Source organism: Argiope bruennichi, chromosome X2 (genome assembly GCF_947563725.1).
Source record: "Argiope bruennichi chromosome X2, qqArgBrue1.1, whole genome shotgun sequence".
Classification (NCBI taxonomy): domain Eukaryota; kingdom Metazoa; phylum Arthropoda; class Arachnida; order Araneae; family Araneidae; genus Argiope; species Argiope bruennichi.
In genome coordinates this window covers 18,626,841-18,654,670 of record NC_079163.1, presented here as the reverse complement: position 1 = coordinate 18,654,670, position 27,830 = coordinate 18,626,841, and the positions used below count along the sequence as shown (strand labels likewise).

At 29.0% G+C, this 27,830-nt stretch overlaps 1 protein-coding gene across 4 annotated transcripts in view; it reads left to right on the top strand.

The window, feature by feature from the left end:
• Nucleotides 1-1,840: 1,840 nt before the first annotated feature.
• The window catches only part of LOC129960269 (kelch-like protein 5), a 40,853-nt gene continuing 14,863 nt past the window's right edge, over nucleotides 1,841-27,830 (top strand). The window contains exons 1-7 of one of the 4 annotated variants that reach the window (XM_056073559.1): nucleotides 1,841-2,022; nucleotides 3,600-3,922; nucleotides 6,975-7,171; nucleotides 8,152-8,364; nucleotides 11,488-11,677; nucleotides 14,595-14,819; nucleotides 15,349-15,511. In XM_056073559.1, the coding sequence (XP_055929534.1) occupies nucleotides 3,634-3,922; nucleotides 6,975-7,171; nucleotides 8,152-8,364; nucleotides 11,488-11,677; nucleotides 14,595-14,819; nucleotides 15,349-15,511 (1,277 nt within the window). In that variant the 5' untranslated portion in view covers nucleotides 1,841-2,022; nucleotides 3,600-3,633. Of the gene's footprint in view, nucleotides 2,023-3,599; nucleotides 3,923-5,259; nucleotides 5,630-6,974; nucleotides 7,172-8,151; nucleotides 8,365-11,487; nucleotides 11,678-14,594; nucleotides 14,820-15,348; nucleotides 15,512-27,830 lie in introns of those variants that run through there. The other 3 variants (XM_056073560.1, XM_056073561.1, XM_056073562.1) reach the window with 3 other exon arrangements.

Here is a 27,830-nt window from a genome sequence, read left to right as displayed (position 1 = left end):
GTAGCATATTTCTTAATCATGTTTAATAGAAAAATTTTTACAAATTGGTTTTGTGTATAAGTAAAGTATAGCAAAGTGCGATGTTTGTGGTTCTCAAAACTATAGTTTTAGGAGTTCAAACAAATTAACACTGAAGCTAATACATTATTTCGATAATATAAATAATAATTATATAAAATGACATTGATAATCTCATATTTAAAATTAAATTATAAATTCAAAAAATCATAAAAGGCTTTAAAAATCGTAATTCGTAAAAGTCTCCTCCTCCCTTTGTGTATTTTACTTTTTAAGAAGGTAATCCAACAGACGCCCGCATGAAACTCAGTCTATTCGCATTATTTTCGGAAAAAATCTGTCTTTTGTTCCTTAATGGTTCAAATATACAATTTACAAATAAAAACACTTTGTAGCGGTATTCGTAAAAATGATACTATCTACGGTTTGTTTATTCATTAAGAGTGTAAAAATCAAACTAAGTCTTAAGATACTCTTATATAATTCCCACAACACATAAAATTAGTTTTACACAAATTTAATATATAAGTTAAATAGTTCCAATGTTTGGTTTTGCAGAGTATTAAGAACTCATTAATAAATCCGTTGAGTTAAATACGATATTATTTATATTTGTAGTTCCCCTACAGATTACTGAAAATTGAAAGCTACTCAAACCAAAATGATTAAAAAGTTAATAATTTAATTCAGTTGAATTTAATAATATAAAAGGAGTACCATCTAAGAGATTCCTATTTCACAAATATCCGATTTTATCAATATCAATAAATGATAAATAGAAAGTTTTCTTCAATTATTTACTAAAAAAGCTAAAAGTTTTTTTTTTTTTGTATATTTTATGCATAAAATAAGTTAAAAGATTCCTGATAAAAATCGTAATAAAAATGCATTAAAATATCGTCTTAATTATTTGCATTTTTCTCCCAAAATTTCAATCCTTCAGAGTTCCCATAGAATTAGTTGACGAAAGCACATATCAATCACTATCAGAGAATTCAGATTCCCATAGAGAACATCTCCGAAAACGCATTAAACGTCCGAAATCGCCTCAGATCGACACTTCAGAAAGAAAGAGCGTAAAAGAGGAAAAGAAAAGGTGTCCCCCGCAGGAGGACATTAACGCCAGAAAGAGACTTTCAGCCTCAGGGAAGCCATTTTCCCATCCCCTTAATTGAAGTCATAAGAAATGAAAGGATTGAAAATGTGAGTCTGTGAATGGGTTGAAAAATGAACGAACTTACAGAAACATTGAAATCATTCGATACCTCATATCACTATTATCGGACTTTTCACATGAAGTGTTTGTAAGTGTGAAGTTGTTGCTCGTTATCAGGGATTTCTTAACTTTCCAATATCCGACTGCTCACTTAACAATATGGTTATACCATAGAGATAATTTTAAATACTGTGAAGTGACCTTCGATTGGCATTCATTTTGCAGCCGCCATCTATTGGTAAAAAATAGAACTAAGGTAAAAATTTTAAAGAAAGGGCATTTAAAAATTTTTTTTAGAAAATACTTTGCTCCAATAAATAAATGGTTTAAAAAATCAAAATTAAAAAATTAGCTCAAACAGACAAATTACGTCAATCACACGTTAATTAAATTTATATATTAAATATTAATTATATGTAATAAATTTCGTTATTAATATTAATTAATAATTTTTAATTAAAAGTGAGGTTAAAATAACAGTTATTTGGAATATATATTTAAAAATAACAATAGCAAAAATATTTTTTCTTCAAGAAATCGTCGATTATACATCTGTGCTGTAGAAGGGAATCGCTTTTCTTCGTTGAAACCACCTGTCGCCGAGACCTGGCAACTCGAGAAATGATAACTAGTTCTGGTTTCTCCTGTGTTGTTTTGTTTATGTAAAGTTTAAACTTTCTGTCAAGTAGGATTTTTATTCATCGGCATTTGTAAAATAGTCCCATAACGGGTTTTTAATGTAGCTAAGCAAGCTTTCACCGTGCCTTTTTTTTAAATGTGGGAAAAGTGTAAGCACGATATTTTATATATTATTATACTTTAAAACGTTTTTTAATCGACAGATTTGTGGTAGATATTTTGTTTCCGTTAGTTTTGTTACCGTTTCTGCGTTTTAACTTTGCTTTAATTTGAAGTATAAGTGTTTTATGGAGGCATTTTCGTAGAGAAGAATACATGTCAATGACGAAGAATTCGCAAATTTTGCTTAAACATATAAAAAGCAATAAAAAAAAAAGAGTACTTAAATATTGTTATTTATAGCTGTATTAGACCTTTACTTTTTCCAAATTGTACTATCTTCAAATCTTAATTATTTATAAATTAATGCTCTTTAATTTTTTTATCTGTGGGCATTCATTTTTTAAAAGAAATTCTTTGTAGTACTTAAGAAAATTCTTGATTTTATAGAGCATAAAATGATTTTCATCTAAGTTTTTATTGTCTAGAATAATGAATAAATTTCTGAATTAAATTTTCTAAAACTATTTATTTGTTTAATGGCATGCAAGTACTTATAATATTTTAATGCTCTTAAGATCTGTTCCAAATTACACATCAGAAACTGTGAATTCATTTTTAATGCATGGTTTTGAATTCAAACTTTTTTCCCTTCATTATACTTGGTGTCCACTCAAAATTTGGCTCAATTATTAATTTCTACATTGTTAGCAATAGCCATGTATTGTCATTTAAAAAAATACTCTGAATAATTTGCATGATTATATTTTATGTTTTTGAATCGGTGAATGTATTCATGAAGAAATTACAGCACCCAAATTTTTATACTGCCTCTTTATTCTATTAGTCTAATTTAGTAAAATAGTCTTAATATATTACTATTTTAACAACAACAAAAATGTTCTACCTATATGCTACCAAGATATGACATTTTAATCATTGATGTTTAGATAATTTTAGATTCAGGAATGCATGCATGATGCTCCACAATTCAGTGAATTTTGGTTGTAGAAGACTTTTAATTTTTATTCTTTAAAATGTTGCTGTATCAAAAATATTTTATTAAATTTAATTGATAGGATCAAAGGTCTGCATAAAATTTAGACATTGTAATTTAAAGCTTACTGACTGCAGCAATATAAAATACTAGTCTTTATTTCATTATAGCATTTTTCTGATTGGAAGTATATACTTATCTCTAAAAATTTAAAAATTCATTGTTGGACTACTATTACAATGGACACCTTGTATGTTTTCATTCAAATTAAAGATTCCTTAATATTATTTTTCTCAGTGGCTGGTTTACAGCCATTATATTTTCATAACAAAATGTGTCAATTTTATTATTTTTTATAAATTAATACTCATTTATTCTAGCTTAAATATGTCTTGTGTTCTATTGTGTATTTTTCAATTTTCCTTTAAACTTCTGTGTTTCTACAACTTTTAAAACTGTTAAAAATAACTGATTGTCCTTTGGTGTAATAATAACTAATGTATTGGTATTATTTTTTTAACTTGTTGTTAAGTCATTTAAATTTTTCTTAATCAATTTCAATTTACACTTATTCTAAAAGTTTTGATTAATTTTATAACATTTTTTTTTCATTTGTTTTTGAAAATTTAGGTTGTGCCATTTATATTTTATGATTTAAGTTAATATGGATGCTGAAATTTCACCTAGTTCTGAGGAAATTTTCACTTCTGACAGTCATGCTAAAGACAGTTTAAAGAAAATGAGAACTTTGTGTCTAGCACAGAAACTTACTGATGTAACTCTTGTTGTATCAAACATTGAAATAACTGCTCATCGTCTTGTTCTGGCTTCAGCTAGTGATTATTTTCATGCTATGTTCACCGGTGAATTGATGGAAGCCAGTATGAGCCGTGTTCATCTAGAAGGCACACATCCAATTGCTGTGAAAGCTTTGGTTGATTTTTGCTATAGTGGTAATTTTTTATTCTGTTTTACGATTTTCTATTTTATGATTTACAATTATTATAATTTTGGTGTAGTTACTAAAAATTGTTTTAAATGTTATTTTGTTTTATATAATTTTTTCTCTTTAAAACCGTATTTTTTCTGTTATAGAGATAGTTGCATGCATAGTATTGATTTAATCTGCTATAATTTTTAATATAAGAAATTTAAAATAATCTATTTCAGGATAATTATTGCTTTTAAAGCCTTTGTTCTGAAATTATATTATTTCATTTCTAATTGTTTTTGTAACAAAATAGCTATTTGTAACTGTGAAGTACAAAATGACATTTGTATGGTGTGCTTATGCATCCATTTGCTATACTATCCTAGGTGCTGTTTGCTATATTATTTGGAATTGAATTCTTCAGATACTCGATTTTCATAATAATAATTTTTTTCTAAACTTAATTATTTGAAAATAGTGTTTTTTTTAAAAATACTATATGAAAATTTCCCATTTGAAAAAAATTACTTTACTATGGTATGAAAACTGGAAATTCTTGGGGGAAAAAAAGAAGGAAGTTATAGATCAATGAAGAATATTTAATATTTTTGAAACCTTAAATGAATAAAAGCATATATGTTGGGAAAGCAAATTTTAAATTTTATATGAAAAAATATTGAATATATTATATGACAGAAAAGCATTTTATAGTTAATTCTACAGTAATCAGTAGTTATCAATTTAAAATTGATCTTAATGTGTTAAAAAAATAAAAAAAAAATAAGTAAAGATGTGAATCCAATTAAGGCTCTTAATTTGTATGAATTTTTGTTAAATACAAATAGTTTGTGAATTAAAAAAAAGGATAAAAAGTGTGGTTAAAGGTTTTACCCCTTGATTCAAATAATAATAAACTCTCTCAGTTCTATTTCTTTAAGTTTAAATAATATTCAGTAAGTGTAAAAACCATTTTAATGAATTGAAGGCATTTTGTATTCGTTTTTTAATTTTACTTGTCTTTCCACTGGGTTGTTCAGAACTTTGTTCTTATAAAAAAAAAGGGTGTTGTAATAAAGTAAAAACATTTCCATCTTAGCCCATTATGTGAAAAAATAAGTCATTTTTTTGACCATCGCACTATTAATATTATTCACCATCACCCTATGTATTATTCACCCTGTTTTGACCATTACCCTATATCACTTTAAACTCTCAATATGTTTCAAATATATAAATTTTTAAACTTTAATTTATTAACACATTTTGTAAACTAACATTTCTAGATTTCAAAATGTATGCCCATTTAAAAATGTTACTTATATGAAAATGGAAAATAATAACTTCAAAATTTAATTTCAGATTTCTTAGGCAGCAATTATACTTAATAGAAAACATATGATTTTAATCTTTGAAAGATGATAGAAAAATTCAAATTATCAAAATTCATATTAATTGTCTTACAGTGGAGATTTTGAAAAGAAGAAAAAGGGAAGTACTTTCATTTATTTTCAAGTAATTGGAAGATAATGTTTCTGATCTCCCTTGATTGCCCATTGAGTTTTTATTTTTATTTTCTCTTTTTAGTAATCAATCTATACATCACACATGAGATGACTGAGTAGGAAAGAGAAATGAAATCTTAATTGTTTATTACTATAGTGGTTTACCAGCCTCTAAAGGAAAGCAAAAATCCTTCAAATACTGCATCTTAACTACCCATAGTTAAAAGGTTAATTGACTTGCATTTTTAAATCATATTATCAATGAAATCAATTATTCAGTAAACATATATTCATTACTTCTAGCCATTTTGTAATATATGATTTGGATTTGCTTTTGAAGTACTTCATTTCCATTGATATTTAAGCATAGATTTATTTTCTTAAATATCGATTTCATTTAAATTGTAATAATATTTTTATTTTTTTAAGAATTTATAGATATGACATATATTTCACTTTTTTATGTAATATATTTTTTCTATTAATGTTGTATTAATATAGAACAGATTATTTCATTTCTCTACTTTCTAATTAAATAGTGATCTGACAGGTTGAAAAATAGGGAAGGAGGACTCTAGTTAACTTGTCGATGAGCTTATACCTTATATTCAAATTTAGTCATTTTATTAGCATCATGTATCGAAAACTAATTGATACAGTATAGCAAACGATGCTTGGCATTTTCTTATATTTCCTTTTATATATCATGATACAGGGCAAACATATCTTGACAAGTTTACCAGAATAGCATTATGTTTCAATGGCTATGATCACCTTTAAAATATCTTTCACAGTTTCTGAATTGATTACAAATCATAATAACGATTGACAGCTATCTAGAAAGTCTGATTCTCTTGGGTTTCAAAAGTATTCAAATAGACTTTATATTTATATTAGAAGTCTAATTCAATGTCTCTTCTAAAAGTTTTCACAAAATTACTTGTCCCATCAATCAAACACATACTGGTAAATGCAGATTCTTTCCTTCAATTGTATATTGTCCCCTGCTGTTATATCTCATTTTTCAAAATAATTTCAAACCTTTCTCTGTAAATGTAAATTACATATCACAAGAGTATTTTAATTTTTGCAGTGTTACAATTTAAAGGCAAAATAATTCATGTAACATTTATGTGAAAAATATTTAAAAGATTAAAAATACAAATAAAATTCTACATTTATGTGCAATGAAAGTTGATTTTTTTTCAATTTTTATTTAAATAGGAACATTGAGTTTTTTAGATTAACATTTTATTTTAATAAAGAACCTCTTAATTGCTCGAACATATTCTACTGTTCCATAATGAGATGGTTATTCATATGCTTAATTGAGTCATACTAGATAGAATGTTTGCTTCATGCATTTTGTCCTCAATTTGTAAACATATGCTGATTTTATAAAATCAATTTTTTAAAGTGTCCAGCTTTTTGTCTAAAATCTTGCCTATGATATTTTAGTAAAATATTAATTTTTAAATAATAAAATCTGGTATCATTTAGGATATCATTTTGTGTATTTTAATTCAAGGTATTGTTTCAGTATTCTTTCCTAAAAAAATTTATTTATTCCAGGAGAAATATCTCTGAGTGAAGATAATGTTGAAACAATACTTTCCACTGCTAATATTCTACAGATTGCAGAAGTGGTAAAAGCTTGTTGCACATTTCTAGCCTGTCGTTTGCATCCATCAAATTGTATTGGATTTTCAATTTTTTCTGAATCTCAAGGCTGTATGGATTTGCACCAAATAGCTCATACATATGTTATGGTGAGTATGTGTCTGATGATGTATATTTAAAGTATATATCAAATTAACTAATGTATTTCTATCTTCAGGCCTTTGAATCAGTTATAATTTCCCTGAAGAAGCTATTCTAAAGATGTTATACTTTTATAGAGCTTGTTTCATATGGTAAATCACTTATAGCAAATATATTAAGTCAAAAACTCACTGGAACAAAGAAACGTTTGCAACATCTTTGCTAACAGTTTTCCACCTTGTAAGAAGTATTTGATTCTGTATCTCACAGAAATTTTATTACTATTTATAATTGAAAATTTGTTTTTACTGATAAGCACTTCTAAATTTGCCATAACTGTGTCTTTACTACATGAAAGAAGAAAGGGGGAAAGGATGTCTGATTAGAATTTCATGAAGGATGAAAGCTGAAAATGGTGTTATTTTGAAATTTAAATTTTTTGTAGATGCTTCTATTGTTAGTAAGAATTGAAAACCTCATATATATATATATTAAAACATTGTATATATAATAATGTTATTATTTTTTTCGTACATTTTGAAAATTCACTGCTGTTTTCTTCCTTGTCGGATAATATATTTACTTGCAAATTGCATTGTATTAATGAGTATATTCTTAAATGATAAATCTGTAATTGTAAAAAAAAAAAAAAGCCAAATTAGGAGTATTGTATAAATTTATGTAATTTGTATTAGTAAACTTATACGTTTATATGCAAGTAATTTCTTAATAAATTGGTGGTTTTCATTATTAATAATATGACTTTTTACCTGTTTGATCTTAAAGCCAAAAATTTGTGTCTGCATTAGTATTGAAAAAAAAATTAGCTTTTTTTAAAAATCATTATCTGTACTTTGCAAGAGTCTTTGATTTACTTCAAGTATTTTTCAATATAAACTAAGCAACCCATTGGCTGATGTTTTTTATTCCAATATCGTTTATTGCATATACTATAATAATTCTGTGTCTTATTAAAATGCCTTTTCAGGATCATTTTATGGAAGTGATTTTAAATCAAGAATACTTATCACTCTCAGTTGACGATGTCAAAAAACTTCTATCTAGTGATATGTTAAATGTTCCAAGTGAAGAAAAAGCTTTTGAGTCTTTAATGCTTTGGGTAAATTATGATTTGGCAAACAGAAAAGATGATTTACCCAGCCTTTTAGAAATGATTAGACTTCCTCTCCTGTCACCTCAGGTATTAAAATTTTGTAGCTTTACATTCTAGTTTTTTTTTTAATAAAATCATTTAGCTTTTTTTTTGTTAGTAGTGTCATATTTTTAACTTATACTTTGATATAGGAAAACTTTAAATGTATTAAAATACACAAATGTATGGAGAAATAGAAAAATTCAAAGAAAGCTTGTTTTGATATACAATGTTTTTTTGTGTTCAAACTTATATGTTATGCAAAAAGGAAATTCTTAGTAAAGAAAAATTATGTTATTGTGCTTTTTCAATGTCTTCCATAAATTCTACTTTATGCTATTGTAGTGTAAATATGAAGTTCATATTGTTATAGTTCAGATAATTCATACATTTTTAATTCTAATTTCTGTTGGTGTTAACAGAATTGAATATTAACCTAACCCATTAGTGAATGCAACTTTCTAACTGTCATATATATTTAAATTTTTATATAGATATTTTTCTGGTTTCTTGAATTACTTATTCAATTAATATCAAAATATTTTTGATAATTCGAATTGGTTTTTGTGAATTCATTATATAAACGAGTATCCATTTCTAAAATTTTTATTATTTAAATATATTCGTGTATTGATCTTCAATGTTCATAACAGAACAATTTTCAACTTCATTATGTTATTCTAAAGACAGCAGGAAGTTTTATAAGCAATTAGTGAGAACAAAGATTCAATTATCATAATTCCAGTTTCTGTCAAATTTCAGTCAATTCCCCCTCCCCCTCACTTTATATATTTTTATCCACAAAACCTATTTTTAGCTGTACAATATTAGAAAAAGAGTTAAAAATTTTTTTTCATACCCTATGGTAGCAATATGCATAATGATACTCTTGTAAATCTCTATTATAATGATCATTGTTATCTATGTGCTTTGAATGCATTTAGATAAAATGCATATGTAATAAATAATTAATTAAAATGCATATTAGATAAAATGTGTATGTAAATGCATCATCAAAATAGTGATTGAATACTTACTATAATTCAAACAAATTTATTCTAAATCTTCATCGATCACCCCCCCCACACACACACACACAATTTTCTTTCTTTTACTATTTTGTACAAAATTATATATTACTCGACTGAATTAGTAAAATTCTACTTCGGACATTTTTTCAAGAACAAGAATATTTCCTTGGGGAATTGAAGGGCTGTTAAATTCTGTGAAAAATATTTATATTTTCCAAATGTTTCAAAAGTACCATTTAAATTACAGAATGTTCGATCTTCAACTTCCAAAGTTGTTCATATGATTCTAATATTATCTTTATCTTCGGAATCTTGTGAAAGATAATTTAGTACTCTGAGGTTAGCTTTCCCTCTTTCAAACAAATAAGTGCGATTGACGTTTAGATTAATTAATGTTGTTTTTTTCTTCAAAAGTCATAGTGCTAGATTTAAAATTTGTGATGTAAACAAATTATCTCAAATCTCTGTAAGGTAAAGCAGTTGACCAAGCTTTTTTTTAAAGAAAACTCTGTAAGAACTATTATTATTCATAAAAGTAAGTTTAATCTTGATAGAATCTTTTGTGTTTATTATCATTCATATTTATTTTTTACATTATTAATTTTTCCTGAATACTTTGCAGGCTTTTTGTATCATTGCTCTTTCATTACTTTCTGAACTAATTGATCGCATGATGCAATAATAGATTTTGTAGGAAATATAATCTTCGAATTTTGAATTAAAAATAAAGTTAATTGAAAACGATGCTGTATCCCCCAATATATGAACACGATTGTTGATTAAACACCATAGAAATCTTTTTTTTTAAGTCGACAGCATTTATTACAAGAATCAGTACTTTTATTGCTTAAACCCTCTTCCTCCTTCTATATAAGTATGATGCTCATTATATCCTGGCCATGCTTTGTTAATTATTTGATAAATGCTGCAAGTGGTGTGTAATTTTGGGATAATTTGCATCTAATCACCCAGCTGACGATATCTTAGTTAAAATTGCAAATTCTGTGGATATTTAAATTTTTTCATTACAGTTTTTTAAAAGTTGGAATTAATTTATTATTCTTAAATAAAATGAAAAGACAAATAAATGCCCAGAGATGCATTTCAAGAAATAAAGAAGTTCAGTTGGCAGCAAACGCCGAAGAGCATTTCAAAAGAAATTTTCTGTTAAATGATTAATGAAAACTATAAAATACAATTACACAAAGCAATTATGTCTTAGAATTCCTTATAGTACTTCATTTTGCGATTAGCTTCTTGTTTTCTATGCCCTAGTGGTCTCTACAGTAAGTGGTACAAAAAAGTTCAAAATTACATTTTCGATTTGCTATATGAAGGGAAAATTGCGTTCTGCAATACTTAAATAACAATAAAAAAAATATTCAAGTCTGATAAACCCTTCAATATTGTTTAATTATGCCTGTGTTTATTGCAGATCATTAAAAAAAATAGTAAATTTGTTTTTAAAATTCATGAAAATTATCAAAATAATGCATTTTTCGTGAATTTTAAGTTATTTGTGTGATCGGAAAATATTGTCTTTGTAGAGAAATAATTTCCTTTTCTTTTATAGCTGTTACAATTGCAACTTCTTTGTACTGTAGCATTAAAAAAAAAAAAGCGGGAGAAAAATGTTAAAAAAAATTAGTAAAACACATTATAATTCTCCATTTTTAAAGAAAATATTTTGACACTGTACACGATCGGGAGATATTGTTATATTTCAATATTTTTCTTTATAACTTAAATATGCACCATTTTTGGTAACTTAAATAAGCATCTTTCCCATGCTTCTAGCGGGAATAAAATATAAGTTTGAATTTTTTCTTGGCACCTACTATAGATGTGTCTGTTCTTAATATTGTCTGGTTTATTTTTAAATCGAAATATCGATTATTATTTCTGAATAGAAAAATTATTTTCAGATTATTTATTCTTTATCGTTTAGGTTACTTGTTATATTCATGGTTTCTGAATGAATTGGAATTTAAACCTTCATAGACAAAATGATATATTAATGCATAATAATTCTTTAAAATATAACAATCTAACTCAATCTGCTTGTAAAAATAAGATTTTGAATGCATTATCCTTTTTCTTATTTTAGAAACTATAAGTAGGTATCTCTGTTTACTTGCAGTATTTAACGGATCATATTGAAAACAACCCACTTCTTAAAGAAAATAATCATTCCCGAAATCTTATTATGGAAGCCATGAAATATCATCTTTTACCTGAACGTCGCTCATTACTTCATTCTCCTAGAACTAGGCCCAGAAAATCCACAGTTGGTTCATTATTTATGATTGGTGGTATGGATGGTGGTAAAGGTTAGTATTTTTTTTTTTTTTTTTTTTTTTGTAAATAAGCAATGGATTTTATTAAGTTATTATTATTTTGAATATGTTATTTTAATTGAGCTTTCCCCCCCTTAATATTGGTAAGATTTATTATTTTATTTCACCCTAATAATAGTTTTTTTATGCAAATATGAAATCATGCTTCATCACATATATGCACTTCATTTTTTATGACATATGCATATGTTTAATCTGTTACTCTTCATTACTAATTTCCACCCACTGCTTTTGGATTTTATTACACATATTAATATTCTATTATATTCACAGATTTAATATATCATTTCTGATTTGCATAGGGTTTTTTTTGTATTTAAATGTTTTGAATATTTATTCTTAAATAATATTCCGGATTTTATTAAGATTAATCAGAATTGTTTTCAAATAACTTATATTAAAGATCCCTTCATAACAGAAAACATAATCTGCAAGTAAATATTTTTATGTGCTTTATTTAACATTTTATTGCACCCATTAGGAAGTGTAGCCATCTTATTTTAAATATATAAAGCTTAATATAGTAGTGACTGAAATTTTGGTATCCTTTTGGAAAAAGTGCATTTTTGAGATTTTGATGGCTCATGACCGTAATTTTATTGTGAGAAATACTATAAAGCTATATATCATTTTGAAAGTAATTGGATCAAAAAGTCAAAAAATATCAATTTTTATAATGAATACTAGTTTTGAAACGATAGATATAGTAGAAGCAAATATAAGGAAGAAAAAGGAACATAGAAATAATTACACATACAAAATTTATTACTTATGGCAGTTAATACTTGGTTGAATTACCTTTAGTATCAATAACATCCTGCAACTCTGTTCTTTCGCGCTCACGAATGGTTTTAGTTCCTCGGCTGTTATTATGCAATACCCTGATTGGATCAGTGCTTCAATTAATTGGGTTTTATTGATGGGATGCTTCTATGTAACAAGTTTCTTTAGCCTACTGCAGAGATTTTCGATTGTGTTAAGGCCTGGACTACTCCCAGACTATTCCGAGGTGAAATATGATTGTCTTGACACCTTTTTGACATATAGTGGCAACGTGACATAGAGGGGAATCCTGTTGAATTATAAATTCTTCATTATCTGAGAAACGATCACATGTACATAAAAGGCAGCAGTTCTGGAATGAATATTTCATTTATATATTTTGGAACATTTATATTTCTAAAAATCACACAAATTCTGCATATTCTTATTGCTGTCATACATTCCCTGGTTATATTTTTTATTGCGTGTTTAACAACAAGTGTGATGCAGTCAGAATGGAAATTTCCTAATCTTTTCCTTGCATATTTTATACCATCTACTAAATATGGAGATTTCTCATCTCGCCATATCACATAGTCCTATTGTTTTGGTATTTAGATAACAGGACTTTTTACGCCCAATTTAATCTTTTCAACTTTTTTATTTAAAATGGCTTTTTTTCGTGGAATTTTGCTTTCAAACTAGATTTCCGCAATTTGCGATGAATGGCCCTTGAACTCTATTTCACATTGCATTGCACCATTACCTTTTTATGCTGCCATCCCCATATGATTTCATTCTATCGTTTAGACACAATTAATTATTCTATTATCACTTGTGGTGTTCACTTTTTCCTGCTTTTACCAATTTGGTTTTCTAATGACATTAGAATTAATTCATCAAGAACCGACTTCGACTTTAATACGTTTCATGTATGAAAGAGTAATCTTTTTTTACATGTACACTAGCGAACAAGCATGATTTCTGTTAAACTGACTTTCACATCCTACAGCCAAAAAATCTTGCATTTTTTTTTTCTATGATGTTTCCCCCCCCCCCCCCTTCTTTACTGATTTTTTTTATCATTACTTTGCTCCCTATGTCGTTTATTTATTTTTATGTGTTTTGTGTATGTATCTTTCATTTTGTACTTTTCAGTTTAAAAAATAAAATTCATCTCTTTCCATCCAAATCAGAAGTGAGCCTTTTGGCTTTAAAAATAGGGATGTTGCTGGTGTAATATAAAGTATTTAAAATTGGTTTCAACTTATATAGAGTACTGTAGTAAACTGAGTTAATTTTTAATTTCAGTTTTGACACCACTGTTAAATGGTATATTTACTCAAGTCTTTTAATAAGGTTGTCTGTAATTTTCTTCACATATTTTGGTTGTACTAATGTTAATTTTATGTCTGTGTGATATTGTGTTTGGTAACTGATTTGGAATTTTATTGAGTGAACTATTTCAATGTAAAAGATTTTTTTTTATGCAGCGTAAGATTTTTTTTTTCCCTTCAAAATCTGATTTTTCATCTTATTGTGCTTCTTTTTTATGCTCAATGTTTCAAAATTCTGATGAATCGTAGAGAAGTGTTAATGGAACTGAAAACCAAATTCATTTGGCCTTTACTCAATTTTATGCAAATGATAATAATAAGCAGTAGCTGAGACTAATTCCTAAAATCTTATTTAATATATGAAATGAGGCACTATTTATAGATAAATTTGTTCATTTGGCTCTCAAATTATCTAATATAATCTTTTGTTTCCCTTTTTGCTTTCTTTCTTTCTTTTTTCTAAATCCATTCATTCTAAAAGAAGGAAAACATTTCAAATTGTGCTGCATGACAGAATTTTGCTTCCTATGTAATCTCTACCCAACAAAATTTAGAAAATAATAATAATAGTTTTTAAAACATCTTTTTTTTTCTTTTTTAATGTTCACACATTTATTTTTTCAATATGTTACGAAATATGGACAGCCGAAGTTTATTTAGTTTAGGATTATTAACTGAACTGAAATTCGAATATGACTTGTTCGTACAAAAGGATGTACCATTATTTTCATTTTGCTTCTATTTTTTTTTTTTTCATTTTTTAAAATTCCTACTACTTTTTCTAATTGTAGGTTCATGGCGAATTGAAAAGTATGATCTCAGAAGTAATACTTGGAGTAACTATGGTGTGATGACATCAAGGCGGTTGCAGTTTGGCGCAGCTGTGATAGATGATAAATTATATGTTGTTGGAGGCCGAGATGGTCTAAAAACTTTAAATATAGTTGAATGCTATGATTTTAAAACTAAAACATGGACAGCAATGCCTTCTATGTCCACTCATAGACATGGGCTTGGTGAGTAATTTTTTTATATTAATTAAATTGTATGATTTGTAAAATAGTATTTTGTACAGCTGTGTTTCAAATATATGGCTCAGTTTCTACTGTGAAATTAAACCAATATCATGCATAAAATTTACCGTAAATAAGATTTGAAAATTAATTCAAAATGTCTCATTTGTTCAGTAATAAATTAGTTTTGTTAGTTCATCTGTAAAATGTCATCTATTTTGTTTTATTAAATGTTATTAATTTCTTTGAGAAAGTAGCTGTAAATACTTGTTGGTGATTTGTATGTTAATATTATTTAAAAAATGATTTATTAAATTAATTCAGTTTTATTTTTACTATTTATAATATAAATGAATATTTATTGCATTAAATAATTTTTATGCAATATAGGGAAATATTGATAAATTAATGTTGTTAACCAGTTAAAATCTATTCCAGCTACTACTGTTAACTCACTTTTTATATTTACCAGTAAAAAAAAAATCAATTATAATGTAGATTTTTAAATCCTTGTTGCTTTTTACCTCGAAAGGTGTTGGAGTATTAGGAGGTCCTATGTATGCTGTTGGAGGCCATGATGGTTGGACTTATTTAAGTGCTGTTGAGAGATGGGATTCCACTACTCTTCTGTGGAGCTATGTAGCTCCTCTAAATACTCAGCGTAGTACAGCAGGTGTTGCTGTTCTTAATGACAGGTTTATAGCTTTCTAATTTTTTAAGAACATGAGAAAAATTTTATGAAATTAACTATACAACCGTCAAAAAAGTATCCGGACATTTGTTATTGTACATAATCTATAAAAGTTAAATTGAAGGGGGAAAAAATGTCATTCGTTTTGAAAGAATGTCGTCTTTAAAAATATGTAAATGGCATTCTTACAAGGGACCATCTGCATATTTATGTTTGCATTCTTTTCAAATTTTTCATGTTTAACTCCTAATTTTTCGCCTTTTAACTGATTCTGCATACTGAGAAATCCCTAGATATAAAATTTTTGACAAGTCGGTTCAAAATAATGGGAGATATACAAAAAAAAAAAAAAAAAAAAAAAAAAAACCGGTTTAGGGATTGTTTCAACACATGCAAACGTTGCAAATATGTTACTATATTAATGCTTTCAGTTATTTATTTCAATCATTTATACAGTAGCTTATCATTACTAGAAATAAAACAGAAGTAGATAAGAATTTGAAATCCATGTTTTTATTTATATATTTAGTTAAAAATAAAGAGTAGGTAGTATTTTCAGAGCATATTGTTTAAAATAATCAAACATTTTGGGTAATCTTAGCAATTAATATTAAAATAATAAGCTTGACTTAAAAGTTTTTGGACCAGCTGAAAAACAAAAATTAAACTTATTTTCTAAAACATTCCTTTATAATTTAAACATGAATGACATAATGCTGTTGATTTGCATGTTCGAATTTCCACCATATGATAAGTAATTTTTCAGAATTTTTTTTTTTTTTACTTAATCTTTTTTTACAATAAAGCATATTAAATAATAAAAAAAATAATTAATGGAGCATTTAAAACTGTGTTTCTTGTTTTAAAAAAAATAATGTTTTGTGAAAATCTAGTGATATTGTATAATCCACCGTCAAGGAAATATTTTCGTATTTTATTAAATAAGGTTTTATTTATTCATATAATTCACTCTGTATAATTCACATTGTATAAATATTGTACTTTGTACAAAAGTTTGCTTCTCTGCTTTTTTTGATGGACTAAAAATGTCAGAAGTCATTTATAGAACTGTAATCGATTCCTGTTTGTCCCAAACGAATCTTTACTTGTGATGCAATTGGAGTAGAGTACGTTACAGGTGTCGAATTTTTCCCTTTAAGTTAATATTTACTTTGGAAAAAATATTTTAATCTAAAAAAATGTTAAAAGGCATGCTTTGTGTTTGGTTTCATTTTAACTATTTATTATTCTTGCTAGATTGGAGAGCCCCCCCCCAAAAAAAATACAAAAATCATGCAGCTTTGAAAGCTTTTGGTTATTACCTCATACTTTTAAAAAATTATTTGACAGAAATGAATAAAATTTGGTATAATCATGATTTAGATCTTGCTTTTTTAATTGGTATCAAGATTTGAGCTTCTCTGCAAAATTAAAAGTAATTAGTAAAAAATATAAAATATGCTTTTATATTTTTAAAAAGGCATACATTTTGTGTTGTTTAGAATACTTTAATGCATAAAAAGAATTATTTTCAACGATTCGTTATATCTTGAAATGTATTGTAAAAACGGGAACTCTCATTTAGCACCATGAATTCAAATTTTCATTTGCTTATAACTCATCAATGGTTTACAAAATGCTTGAGCTATTTTAATCCGAATAATTCACATATGTATTCCACACTGAGTGTTATTATTTCAAAACAAATTGTGTTAATTTAAATTTGGAGACGACTTCTTACATGATAAAATGATGCAAACATTTATATTGAACATATTTCTACAATGACAGGCGTTTGCAATTTCATTGTGCGATAATTAATTTTGGAATAAAGTGTAATGGCCGGATACTTTTTTGATGGACTGTAGGAAGAGAGTTTTAATTAACCTACAATTATTAACTGATATAACTTTTCAAAACCTCACTAGATGCTGTAACGAATGCATATTGTGAGAGATAGTGTAAAAGAAAACTGTTTCATGCTACTCTTACTCTTCTTTCATTGCGTCTTTGACAAACCATCATAGTGAACTAAAGAAACTATCAATCCAAAAATAGTCAATATGAAAATTTACCTATATAATATTTCCTGAATCTATATAATAAAATATACATTGTATTTAGAGAGCGCTAATGATGCTACAACTAAAACACAAATGAACTTAACCAAATTAGAAGAATTATTAGAAATAAATATTAAGTTTACAGCCAAAGAATCAAAAAGAAAGATATACTGAATCCGGCCTGAAGACTCTTTCAAGAGTCACCCTCAGGCAAGGATTCAAACTAGGGATTTTTTCTGTGAGGGGTCTGACTTTCGTCCAACAAACTCACCCCTCGTGACCCGAAAATCCCAGGAAATTGAGGTTTTGGAGATAAAAGTAGTATCACAAATTAAAGATAATTATACAATAACAAATAAAATCATTTCCAAATTTTTTAATCCAAGTAAGAACACAGCAAATCAAAAAACAAAATACCCTGAAAATAGAACCAAATTCATTTAAAAGAGAAAGTAAAACACTTACCAATTGAAAGTACCATTCCAAAAGACAGTGTGAGGCAAAAAAACTTGTTAGCGTAATTGCACTTCGTTAAATTTAATTTTTCCGCGTTTAAAGCTATATACGCCAACCACGTTTCGCATAATGCTTCGTCATCATAATTGAAGCGCCATCTATTGAGTTAAAATTAAAAGTGAATAAACTAGAGGAAGTCAGAAATTAGATAAACTTTTTCTTATTAAAACTTCTATATTGCAAATTTTTTGGGGAAATTCATTAGTAGTTAAGTTTTTAATGTGATTGTTCGTTGCTAAAATATAAAAAAAATTTATTATTACAAATTTTTTGAATAATAAATTGTATTTGTTAGTGAACTAAAATCATATATTTTTTAAATTTATATTTATGTTATGAAAATGCTACACAATAAATACAGAAATTGTCTTCAACATTTCAATGCTGACTTAAGCCATCTAGAACAATAGTAAAAGCCACGAGAAGAAAAATTTTAAAGTTTTGGTTAAAGGGATTTTTTTTTTATTTCATTGAATTCCTGCGTTATCTCGAAAGGTTCTCACTTTGAAAATCTTATCCATTAAAGACCTTTTCCATATTCATAAAGAACTTTATTTGTTATCACCTAAAATTTATTTCAGTTCAAAATTGTAGTTATATAAAATTTACTCCATTAATATATATAATGAAACTCATCAACAAAAAGTTCTTCATTAAACTAATTAGTTCTTATTTGTTAATATTTAATGTATTTGTGGTAGGGTTTTATAATTGGAAACTTTGATAAAAATAAAAATAAATCATATTTTTTAAGAACTTGGGGGATTTTTTTAATATATTGCATTTATCACATTTAATAAAGTGTTTTAAAATAGAAATAAAGTTATGAACCAATACACATTTTATTTTATTTATTTATTTATTTTGTCTTCTTGATTTCTACTCTTTAACCTATGTTTCTATTCTTTAACTGCTGTAAAATATTTTTTCAAAGTGCAGTGGTGTCCCAGTTAAACATAATTAAGATTTTGTACATTCGGTATTTAACTTTGGGTCACGAACTGAATGAATATACCATTTGCTTACATCCCTGAATGTATCACTAAGAAAAATTTTTGTTCCACATAATAGCAGTCTTTTTTAAATTTTAATGTCTTCTTTATTGCCAAGCTAATCATGAAACTTTTGCTTCAACTACTTGTCTTGACTTATTTGTGTTTCAATAAAGAATTTAAATAAAAACAATCATCAATTAAATCTCTTCAAATATTAAAGATTATTCGTTTTTGGTGACCACTTGGTTTGCTTGGATTAATGATTGCTAATAATTTCGATTAAATATTTTGCGTAGCTTGATCTTAATTGCTTTTTCAGCAAAACATTTTTAAATTTTGGAAAATAGATATATAGCCTTATACTGTTCTGTTTTCTTTGCTGCGCATTTTGACTAATTTTCAATCAGTGTCTTAATGCATCTAATAATATTAAATAAAAAGCACATATGTTTAAAGATAGCCACCCTTAAAAAAGTGTTCACCATTGCTTGTTTCTGAAATTAAACCTCAATTGAAAATATAATTAAATTTCAAAACTTTTATTGAAAGCAAGCTTTATACTAAAACCAATTTAACATTGGAAAATAAACTGAATTTTCGTAACTTGATCGTCATCAATGGAAAAAAATCGGGATGAATTATTAGTAACAAGAATAAAAGATTTCAATTTTAATTCAATTATAAAAAATATTGTTTAAAATATACGAAAAATATTCTTTTCATTAAAAATAGAAAAAATTGGTTAAAAACTGGTATCATTGATTAGAAAGTTTTTAATTTTTAGAGGATGTAAAATTAATTTTCATGCTGTAATATTTTCAAAAGTTATGGTAAAATATAACTTTTGTTTTAAAGTTTTGCATAATTTATAATAATTTAAAATTCGAATTTTTGTTAAATGGTTCTGAAGTGCACATTCCCACTTTCCAAAGAATGTATTTGCCAAATTTGGTAACTCTGAGCCAAATGGTCTAGCTTTTTGAGGACTATCACGCACAGTCACACGCATATCCCCCTTTATTATTAGTAGAGATGAAAGTGTGTTGGCGCTTTACAGAACAGACCATTAGAATTAAAGCTACCACATTTGACACATATATCTTGGAAGATGAAAATAAGTTTTTCGGAGCGATTTTTTTTTAAAATTTTTAATTAAAATGTAACGAAATGTTGATATTTTTTCACCATAATTTCCGCAATTATTGCTGCACAAAAAGGATTTTTACATTATCTTAAAATTCAATGACCATGTTAACCAACAGTCTGTTTGCAAATATTCTGATTGTTACCGATGCAATATGACTTGAATTTATGTCTATCATTACTTGTAAAAATTTTGAATTTGTTTTTTCTCCTTAAATTAGCAGGTTTGGTTTTGAAGCAAGGAATTTTATACTTCTATACAAAAAAATGGTTGAAGATAAAGCAATTGATTCAAAAGTTTTGTGACAGACGCGCCTTGATATATCAAGAAGTCCTTTTTATTTAAATTATATTATCGGGGGTCGGTATATCATAAATAATTATATAGGGTGGGTATTCATTCTTAACATGGCCCAACAACTAATTTCCAGACTGCTAGAGACAGACTTATAATTCTAATTTGAAAAAATTCTTTAAATGACGGAGAAAATTGTATTTTGTTTGATTCAACAAATGCATTTCTGAAAAAGTTATGAATTCTAACCTTTTATACGATCCCTCTGCCCTATCAATCATACTCAGTAAGAAATTGTCAACATTCTAAAACGTATGATATAAAATAACTCATCGGTTTATGACAAAAATTGACCGAATTATAATTGTTTAATCTAAATAGAGGCCGTATGCTGATTTATTTTAAAGACAATTTGGAAAAGTAACACAAAGATGCATAATTTCAATTTGCAAACGATCCCTTGTCTCGATGCCACGAATTTATCAGCAAAATTCATTTAAAATAATGTTTTTCAATATTTCCGTAAGTCGATGAATTTTAATCGCTGAAGAATGGAATGTTTAAACTGTTTAAGTGGCAAGAACATTTTACTAAATATGATTGATAGTTCTGGGAGACTGAATAAAAAGTTCGATTTCTTGATTTTTGAGAAATATAATTCAAAACTCAAACAACATAAAATATAATTGTTCCTGTCATTTAAAGCCTTTTTCTAATTGAAACTATATGCCTATCCCTTGCGTTTTAGAAATTAGCTATTGGTTCAGGATAAGAGTGGGCTCACTGTATATTATATCAAATTTTCTCCCGATTCTTTTATTTGGTGACATATTCCTTGGTTCTTGAAAGGTGCAGCGGCCAAACAGGCGATAAATGACTGTTTGTTTATCGCCAACTGGCGATAAGCATCAGTCATACCTATGGAGATGAACTTTGCTCTCCTACGATCACGAGTGACTCACTTCCTTCCTTCGCCAGCTGGCTTAGAACTTCTGCCTCGTACTGGTCGATGGAATTACGGCCAATGTATCATGTTCTATATTTGTTAATTTAATTTGTAATTAAAATTTATTTTTGTTATTTACATGGCTGGCAGTTTTCATTAAGTAAAAATGTTTTAATACTTTAATTTAAAGTAAATTTGGCAATGCGTGTTAAACCACGCACCAAACTGGTGACCCGGTACTTTCGTTTTTACTCTTCTAAAATTTGCGAAGTCCAGCCTCAAAATTTCTAAAATATGCTCAAATCAGATTTTGGTGATTGAGCTTCTCAATTACTTTTCGTAATGGATTATTTTGGATTATTGTGCCGAGAAGTGCATGCATCAAGGACCAGGTATGTGCTCGAATTTTCTGTTCGTTTCTCTGTGATTGGTCAATAATTCATTTCCCCATTATTTTGGCGAAGAAATCTTATTATTTATATTCAGTATTAATTTTTGTGTTATTTTTCGTATTCGAAGTATTAATTTCTTATTACTTTCGTTTTGGCTACCATGTTTATTATTATGATTCTTAACTCCTAATTTTTTTTAAAAAAAATGTGTATTTAAATAATTATAACTTTTTCTAATACTCATAATTATTGTAAAAATTATCAGTTTTCCACAAAGAGAAACCAAAAATGCTTAATTCTGAAAACGAAACTGTCAATGCTGACGCTCCGACAGAGTCGCAGGTGTCCCATCTTTCGGTGAAAATACCACCGCTGTGGAGGAACAATATAAAATTGTGGTTCATCCAAGTAGAAAGCAATTTCGCTCTAGCAAAAATAACGAATGATCTTACAAAATACAATCATTTGATTGCAACTATTGATCCGGAAACTTTATGTGCGGTAGCGGATATTTTACTCGCACCCCCCAAAACCAACAAATATGACGCGTTAAAGACTCGACTTATAGCCGAATTTTCCGCTTCGGAAAATGAACAGATCCGTCGACTGCTTTCTGAACTACATTTAGGCGCCGATAAACCATCGCAGTCACTCCGAAAGATGCGCGAACTCGGTGTGGCACGGGCATAAAAGACGATTTCCTCAAAACTTTATGGCTGCAAAGACTGCCGTCAGAAATGCAGGCAATTTTGTCAATAAGTTCTGAACCCCTGGACAATTTGGCCAACATGGCTGACAAAATTGCCGAGGTCCGTATTTCCTCAACAGATAGTAGCGTCTTTGCCTTAAGCCGAAGCGCGGAAAGTAATGCCATGCGGAAAGCTTCCACTCTGGATGAGTTTACTGCACTCCGAAGCGAAATCGCCGCTTTAAGTAAACAGGTACAACAGCTTTCCCGCGACAGAAGCAGAGGCCCTTTCCATCGGAAAAACAGACAACGCAGTTTTTCGCGTGGGCGTTCCGGTGATCGTGGGAGAAAATTCTGTTATTATCATTCGCGTTTCGGAGAAAAGGCACTGAAGTGCGTATCGCCATGTTCGTACTCAACTAACGCGGATCCGGAAAACTCGCAATAGCGGCTGTCGATCAACCTACATCGGCGGCAGCCGCGCAATCGTATCGTTTGCATGTTTTTGATAAGAGATCACATTTCAAATTTTTGATCGATTCTGGCTCTGATGTTTCATGCATACCGCTCAACAAAAACCAAAAAAATCTAAAGCCTGATTCTCTGCAACTTTTTGCAGATAACAACTCCAGAATTTATACTTATGGATCTAAATTATTAAATGTGGACTTAGGTCTCAGGCGAAATTTCCCATGGAAATTTTTAATTGCTAATGTGCCTGTTCCAATAATAGGGGCAGATTTTTTGCAAACCTTTGACCTATTAATAGATCTCAAAGGGCGCAAACTTATTGATAATGTAACTAAATTTACCCAACCCGGAATAATTTCAAAATCAACAAATTATGCATCTCTAAAACTTATTTCTGGTGAATCAATATACCATAAAATTTTGGAAGAGTTCCCAGAATTAACAAAATTAACATTTGGCTTAAAACCTGTTAAACATAATACGGTGCATTTTACTGAAACAACTTTCCATAGTAAACCTAGAAGGCTAAATCCAGAAATGTATGATGCCGTCAAAAAAGAGTTTCAGTTCATGATGGACCAAGGCATATGCCGACCATCAAAATCACCTTGGTCATCTCCCCTTCATGTCGTTACCAAAAGTTCGGGCATCATTCGTCCCGTTGGTGATTATAGGAGATTGAATGCCTGTACTGTACCGGACCGTTACCCCATACCCCATATCCAGGATTTTTCCAATGCACTCCACGGGAAAAATATTTTTTGCAAAACTTGATATAGTCCGTGCTTATTTTCACATACCAGTCCATCCGGATCATATACAAAAAACCGCAGTTTGCACACCATTTGGACTGTTTGAATTCCCATTCTTAAATTTTGGACTGTGTGGGGCAGCACAAACTTTTCAGCGATTCATGAATGAAATCCTGGGAGATATTAAGTTTTGCTATGTTTATTTGGATGATATTTTAATATTTAGTTCCAGTCAAGAAGAGCATAAAGCTCATTTACGAACCGTACTGGAGAGATTAAATACATATGGATTAACCATAAATGTTTCAAATGCATATTTGGCGTCTCAGAAATTCCTTTCTTAGGTCATTTAATTACTAGTTCGGGAACTAAACCTTTACCCGATAACGTTGAACCGATTCTTAAGTATCCACAACCAAAAACGGTTAAAGATCTTCAAAGATTTTTAGGTTTTTTAAATTTTTTCCGTAGATTTTTACCGAACATAGCAAAACATCAGGTACATTTAACTTCCTATTTAAAAGGAGCTAAAAAGAATGATAAAACGAAATTGGACTGGTTAGATAAAGCGGAAGAAGAATTCCAAAATTGTAAACAATTAATTGCAAATGCTGTTTTATTGGCACATCCAAAACCAGATGCCACATTAATTTTACAAGTCGACGCTTCAGACTTTGCAATCGGAGGATCATTGTCTCAATTAGTTGATGAAGAATTGCAACCACTCGCATTCTTTTCTCGGAAACTCTCCCCAGCAGAAAGAAACTATAGCGCTTACGACAGAGAGTTATTAGCAGCTTGTGCTGCCATCAAACACTTTAGGCATATGCTTGAAGCTAGAAATTTCTCTTTGTTTACGGATCATAAGCCATTAACGTACGCTTTCCAACAGCGCTTGGACAAATGCTCTCCGAGACAGGCTAGACAATTAGATTTTATATCTCAATTTACTACCGATATTCACCACATAAAAGGCTCTGAGAATATATTAGCAGATGCACTTTCTAGGATAAACGCTATAAACATGCCAAATCCCATAGATTATAACGAAATTGCACAAGCTCAACAAATTGATTCTGAATTAAAAAATTTAATCGATAATTCTGAAACATTACAATTTAAAAGAATTGCTTTTCCAAATTCCGAAACTCCCATTTATTGTGATGTATCAACAGGTACAGCTCGACCTTATATTCCTGAATCATTTCGTCAACAAATTTTTGCATCACTACATAATTTATCTCATCCTAGCATTAGCAGCACTTCAAAATTAATTCGATCGCGTTTTATTTGGCCTTCCATTCGAAAAGATTGCAACAATTGGGCTAAGCATTGCATCCCGTGTCAAAAATCGAAGGTAATTCGCCATACTAAAACCCTAGTAGGAAAATTTGTAGACCAATCACAGAGGTTCGAACATGTGCACCTGGACCTTGTAGGCCCTCTACCTCCTTCTCAAGGAAACTATTATTGTTTAACAATGATAGATAGGTTCACGAGATGGCCAGAAGCCGTACCAATTCCAGATATGACAGCACAGACAGTAGCACACAATTTTTTTAAGCACTGGATAGCCAGATTTGGTTGTCCTGTAAGAATCACTACTGACCAAGGCAGACAGTTTGAGAGTGACTTATTCCGTGCTCTCTCTCAACTACTAGGAATTAAAAGGATAAGATCTTCTCCTTATCATCCTCAGGCCAATGGCTTGATCGAAGAGTTCCACCGCCCATTAAAGGCAGCTTTGAAAGCCTACAACACAGATCAGTGGTCTGCAGTACTGCCCACCTTGTTACTCGGATTCCGATCCGTCTTCAAAGAGGATCTACAAGCGACAACTGCTGAGCTGGTATATGGCAAGTCTCTGCGACTACCAGGAGAATTTTTTGATCCAACACCTGGAGACGCATCACCAAAGCAGCTCGTGGATGACTTAAAACGCCATTTTGCAACGATGAGACCAGTTCCAACGTCCTGTCATGGCCAAAGAACAATCTTTGTGCATCCTCACCTCAACGTGTGTTCACATGTATTTGTGAGACATGACGGTGTACGCAAACCCCTGCAAGCACCATATGATGGACCATACAAAGTTCTTGTCAGGCGACAAAAAACGTTTGATCTCGAGATCAAGGGAGCTTCCCATACCATCTCTATAGACCGCCTGAAACCTGCTTTTATTATTCCTCCTGAGTGTTCCAGTATACCACCGGCCAAGCAAGAAGCAAGTTCTACTACTGAGTGTACCAAGACACTTCCAGCTAAGGCATCCATCGTCGTTCCAGCAAGACAAACAACTCCCACAGGGCGACAAGTTCGACCCCCACGTCGTTATGTCCATTTCCAATGAGACTGCGGAGGGAGTGTGCAACGGCCAAACAGGCGATAAATGACTGTTTGTTTCGCCAACTGGCGATAAGCATCAATCATACCTATGGAGATGAACTTTGCTCTCCTACAATCACGAGTGACTCACTCCCTGCCTTCGCCAGCTGGCTTAGAACTTCTGCCTCGTGCTGGTCGATGGAATTACGGCCAATGTATCATGTTCTATATTTGTTAATTTAATTTGCAATTAAAATTTATTTTTGTTATTTACATGGCTGGCAGTTTTCATTAAGTAAAAATGTTTTAATACTTTAATTTAAAGTAAATTTGGCAATGCGTGTTAAACCACGCACCAAAAAGGTAATCCTTATTACTTTTGTTTCAGAATTTTTTCAAATTCATCAGTTTTAATAATCTCTCTCTCTCTCTCTTTCTCTCTCTCTCATTCAGTTTTTCTGTTTCTGTGATTCTTTCAGAATGACTTCTATTTCTTATTTTAACTTTTTTTATGCTTTGAGGTGTTTTCTGTGAAACTAATGACTATTATTGCTTACACTTCTCAATTTTTATTTTCACGAACACTGTCCTTTTTATTTCTTCTATTGACTGATTGGCCATTTTGAGTTACATCTTCAAATAAATCTTTTGTATCAAATAAGGCTTCTATTTTCATGTTCCAGACGCATGTACCATAATTCGATTTTCGATTCATTTAGGGATTCTATTGGAGAGATAAATGCAGACTGCCCATTTTATTATCGTAACTAAGCCTAGTAAAATATTCCAATAAATTTTAGTAAAATTACTATTTGAATCAATTTTGCTTTGCTACAAAATTTTTGGCATCCATATGAATTAATTGAAATTATTATTGATTTATCCAAATACAAATTTTATATTAGGAAATGCATAGATGAAATCAAAACCAAGATCCTTAGACAGAGCGGTTTTAATCATTTGAGGATCCTCTGCTTGAGCAATATGGCACTGATTCTGAAATTATAGGCGTTTACATCATAAACAGTATTATTACAAATAAAATAATCACACTATGCTTTGCAAATATTATGCAGTATATAATATTCTTTAATATTGCATTTTATAATATTCAAAAATTGATTATGATGTACTACTAAGAAATTAAGTATCACTTAGCTATTTCCTACTTTATAATTGATACTGCAGAAACTATTAATGCATAATTTAGGATCTTACTGAAGTCTCCTTATAAATATTTATTGAACTGATATGCATAATTATGTGATATTACAGTTGTTGTCTTAAGTACAAGTCTTAAATATGTTTTTACATTTCCCTATTTAAAATTGTAATTAAATATATATTATTAGCCTTAAAATTAAAATTAGCTGTAGGTAAATTTTTGGCACCTTTGGATCAGTGATACCATTGGGCTACAGTCCAATTAGTCCTTTGGATTAGAAGACCTCGACTTATGCTACATGATAGGAGAGATAATTGCATACAAATAAAATCAAAGTTGAATTTATTATGTTTTGAATTACTTGTCGAATTGTATTATTCCTTATGATTATGAAATCTACTATAGAATTTTCTACTTTTCTTTAGTTTGAAAGTAATGTTCTTTTCATTACTGGTTAGTTAAAAAAGTATTAAACTTTTGCCGAAATTTGATCAAACATTTGAAAAAGGAAATAAATATTTGAAGTTCTTCAAACTCATATTACTATTCTCATTTTTATTTTTAAAAAATGC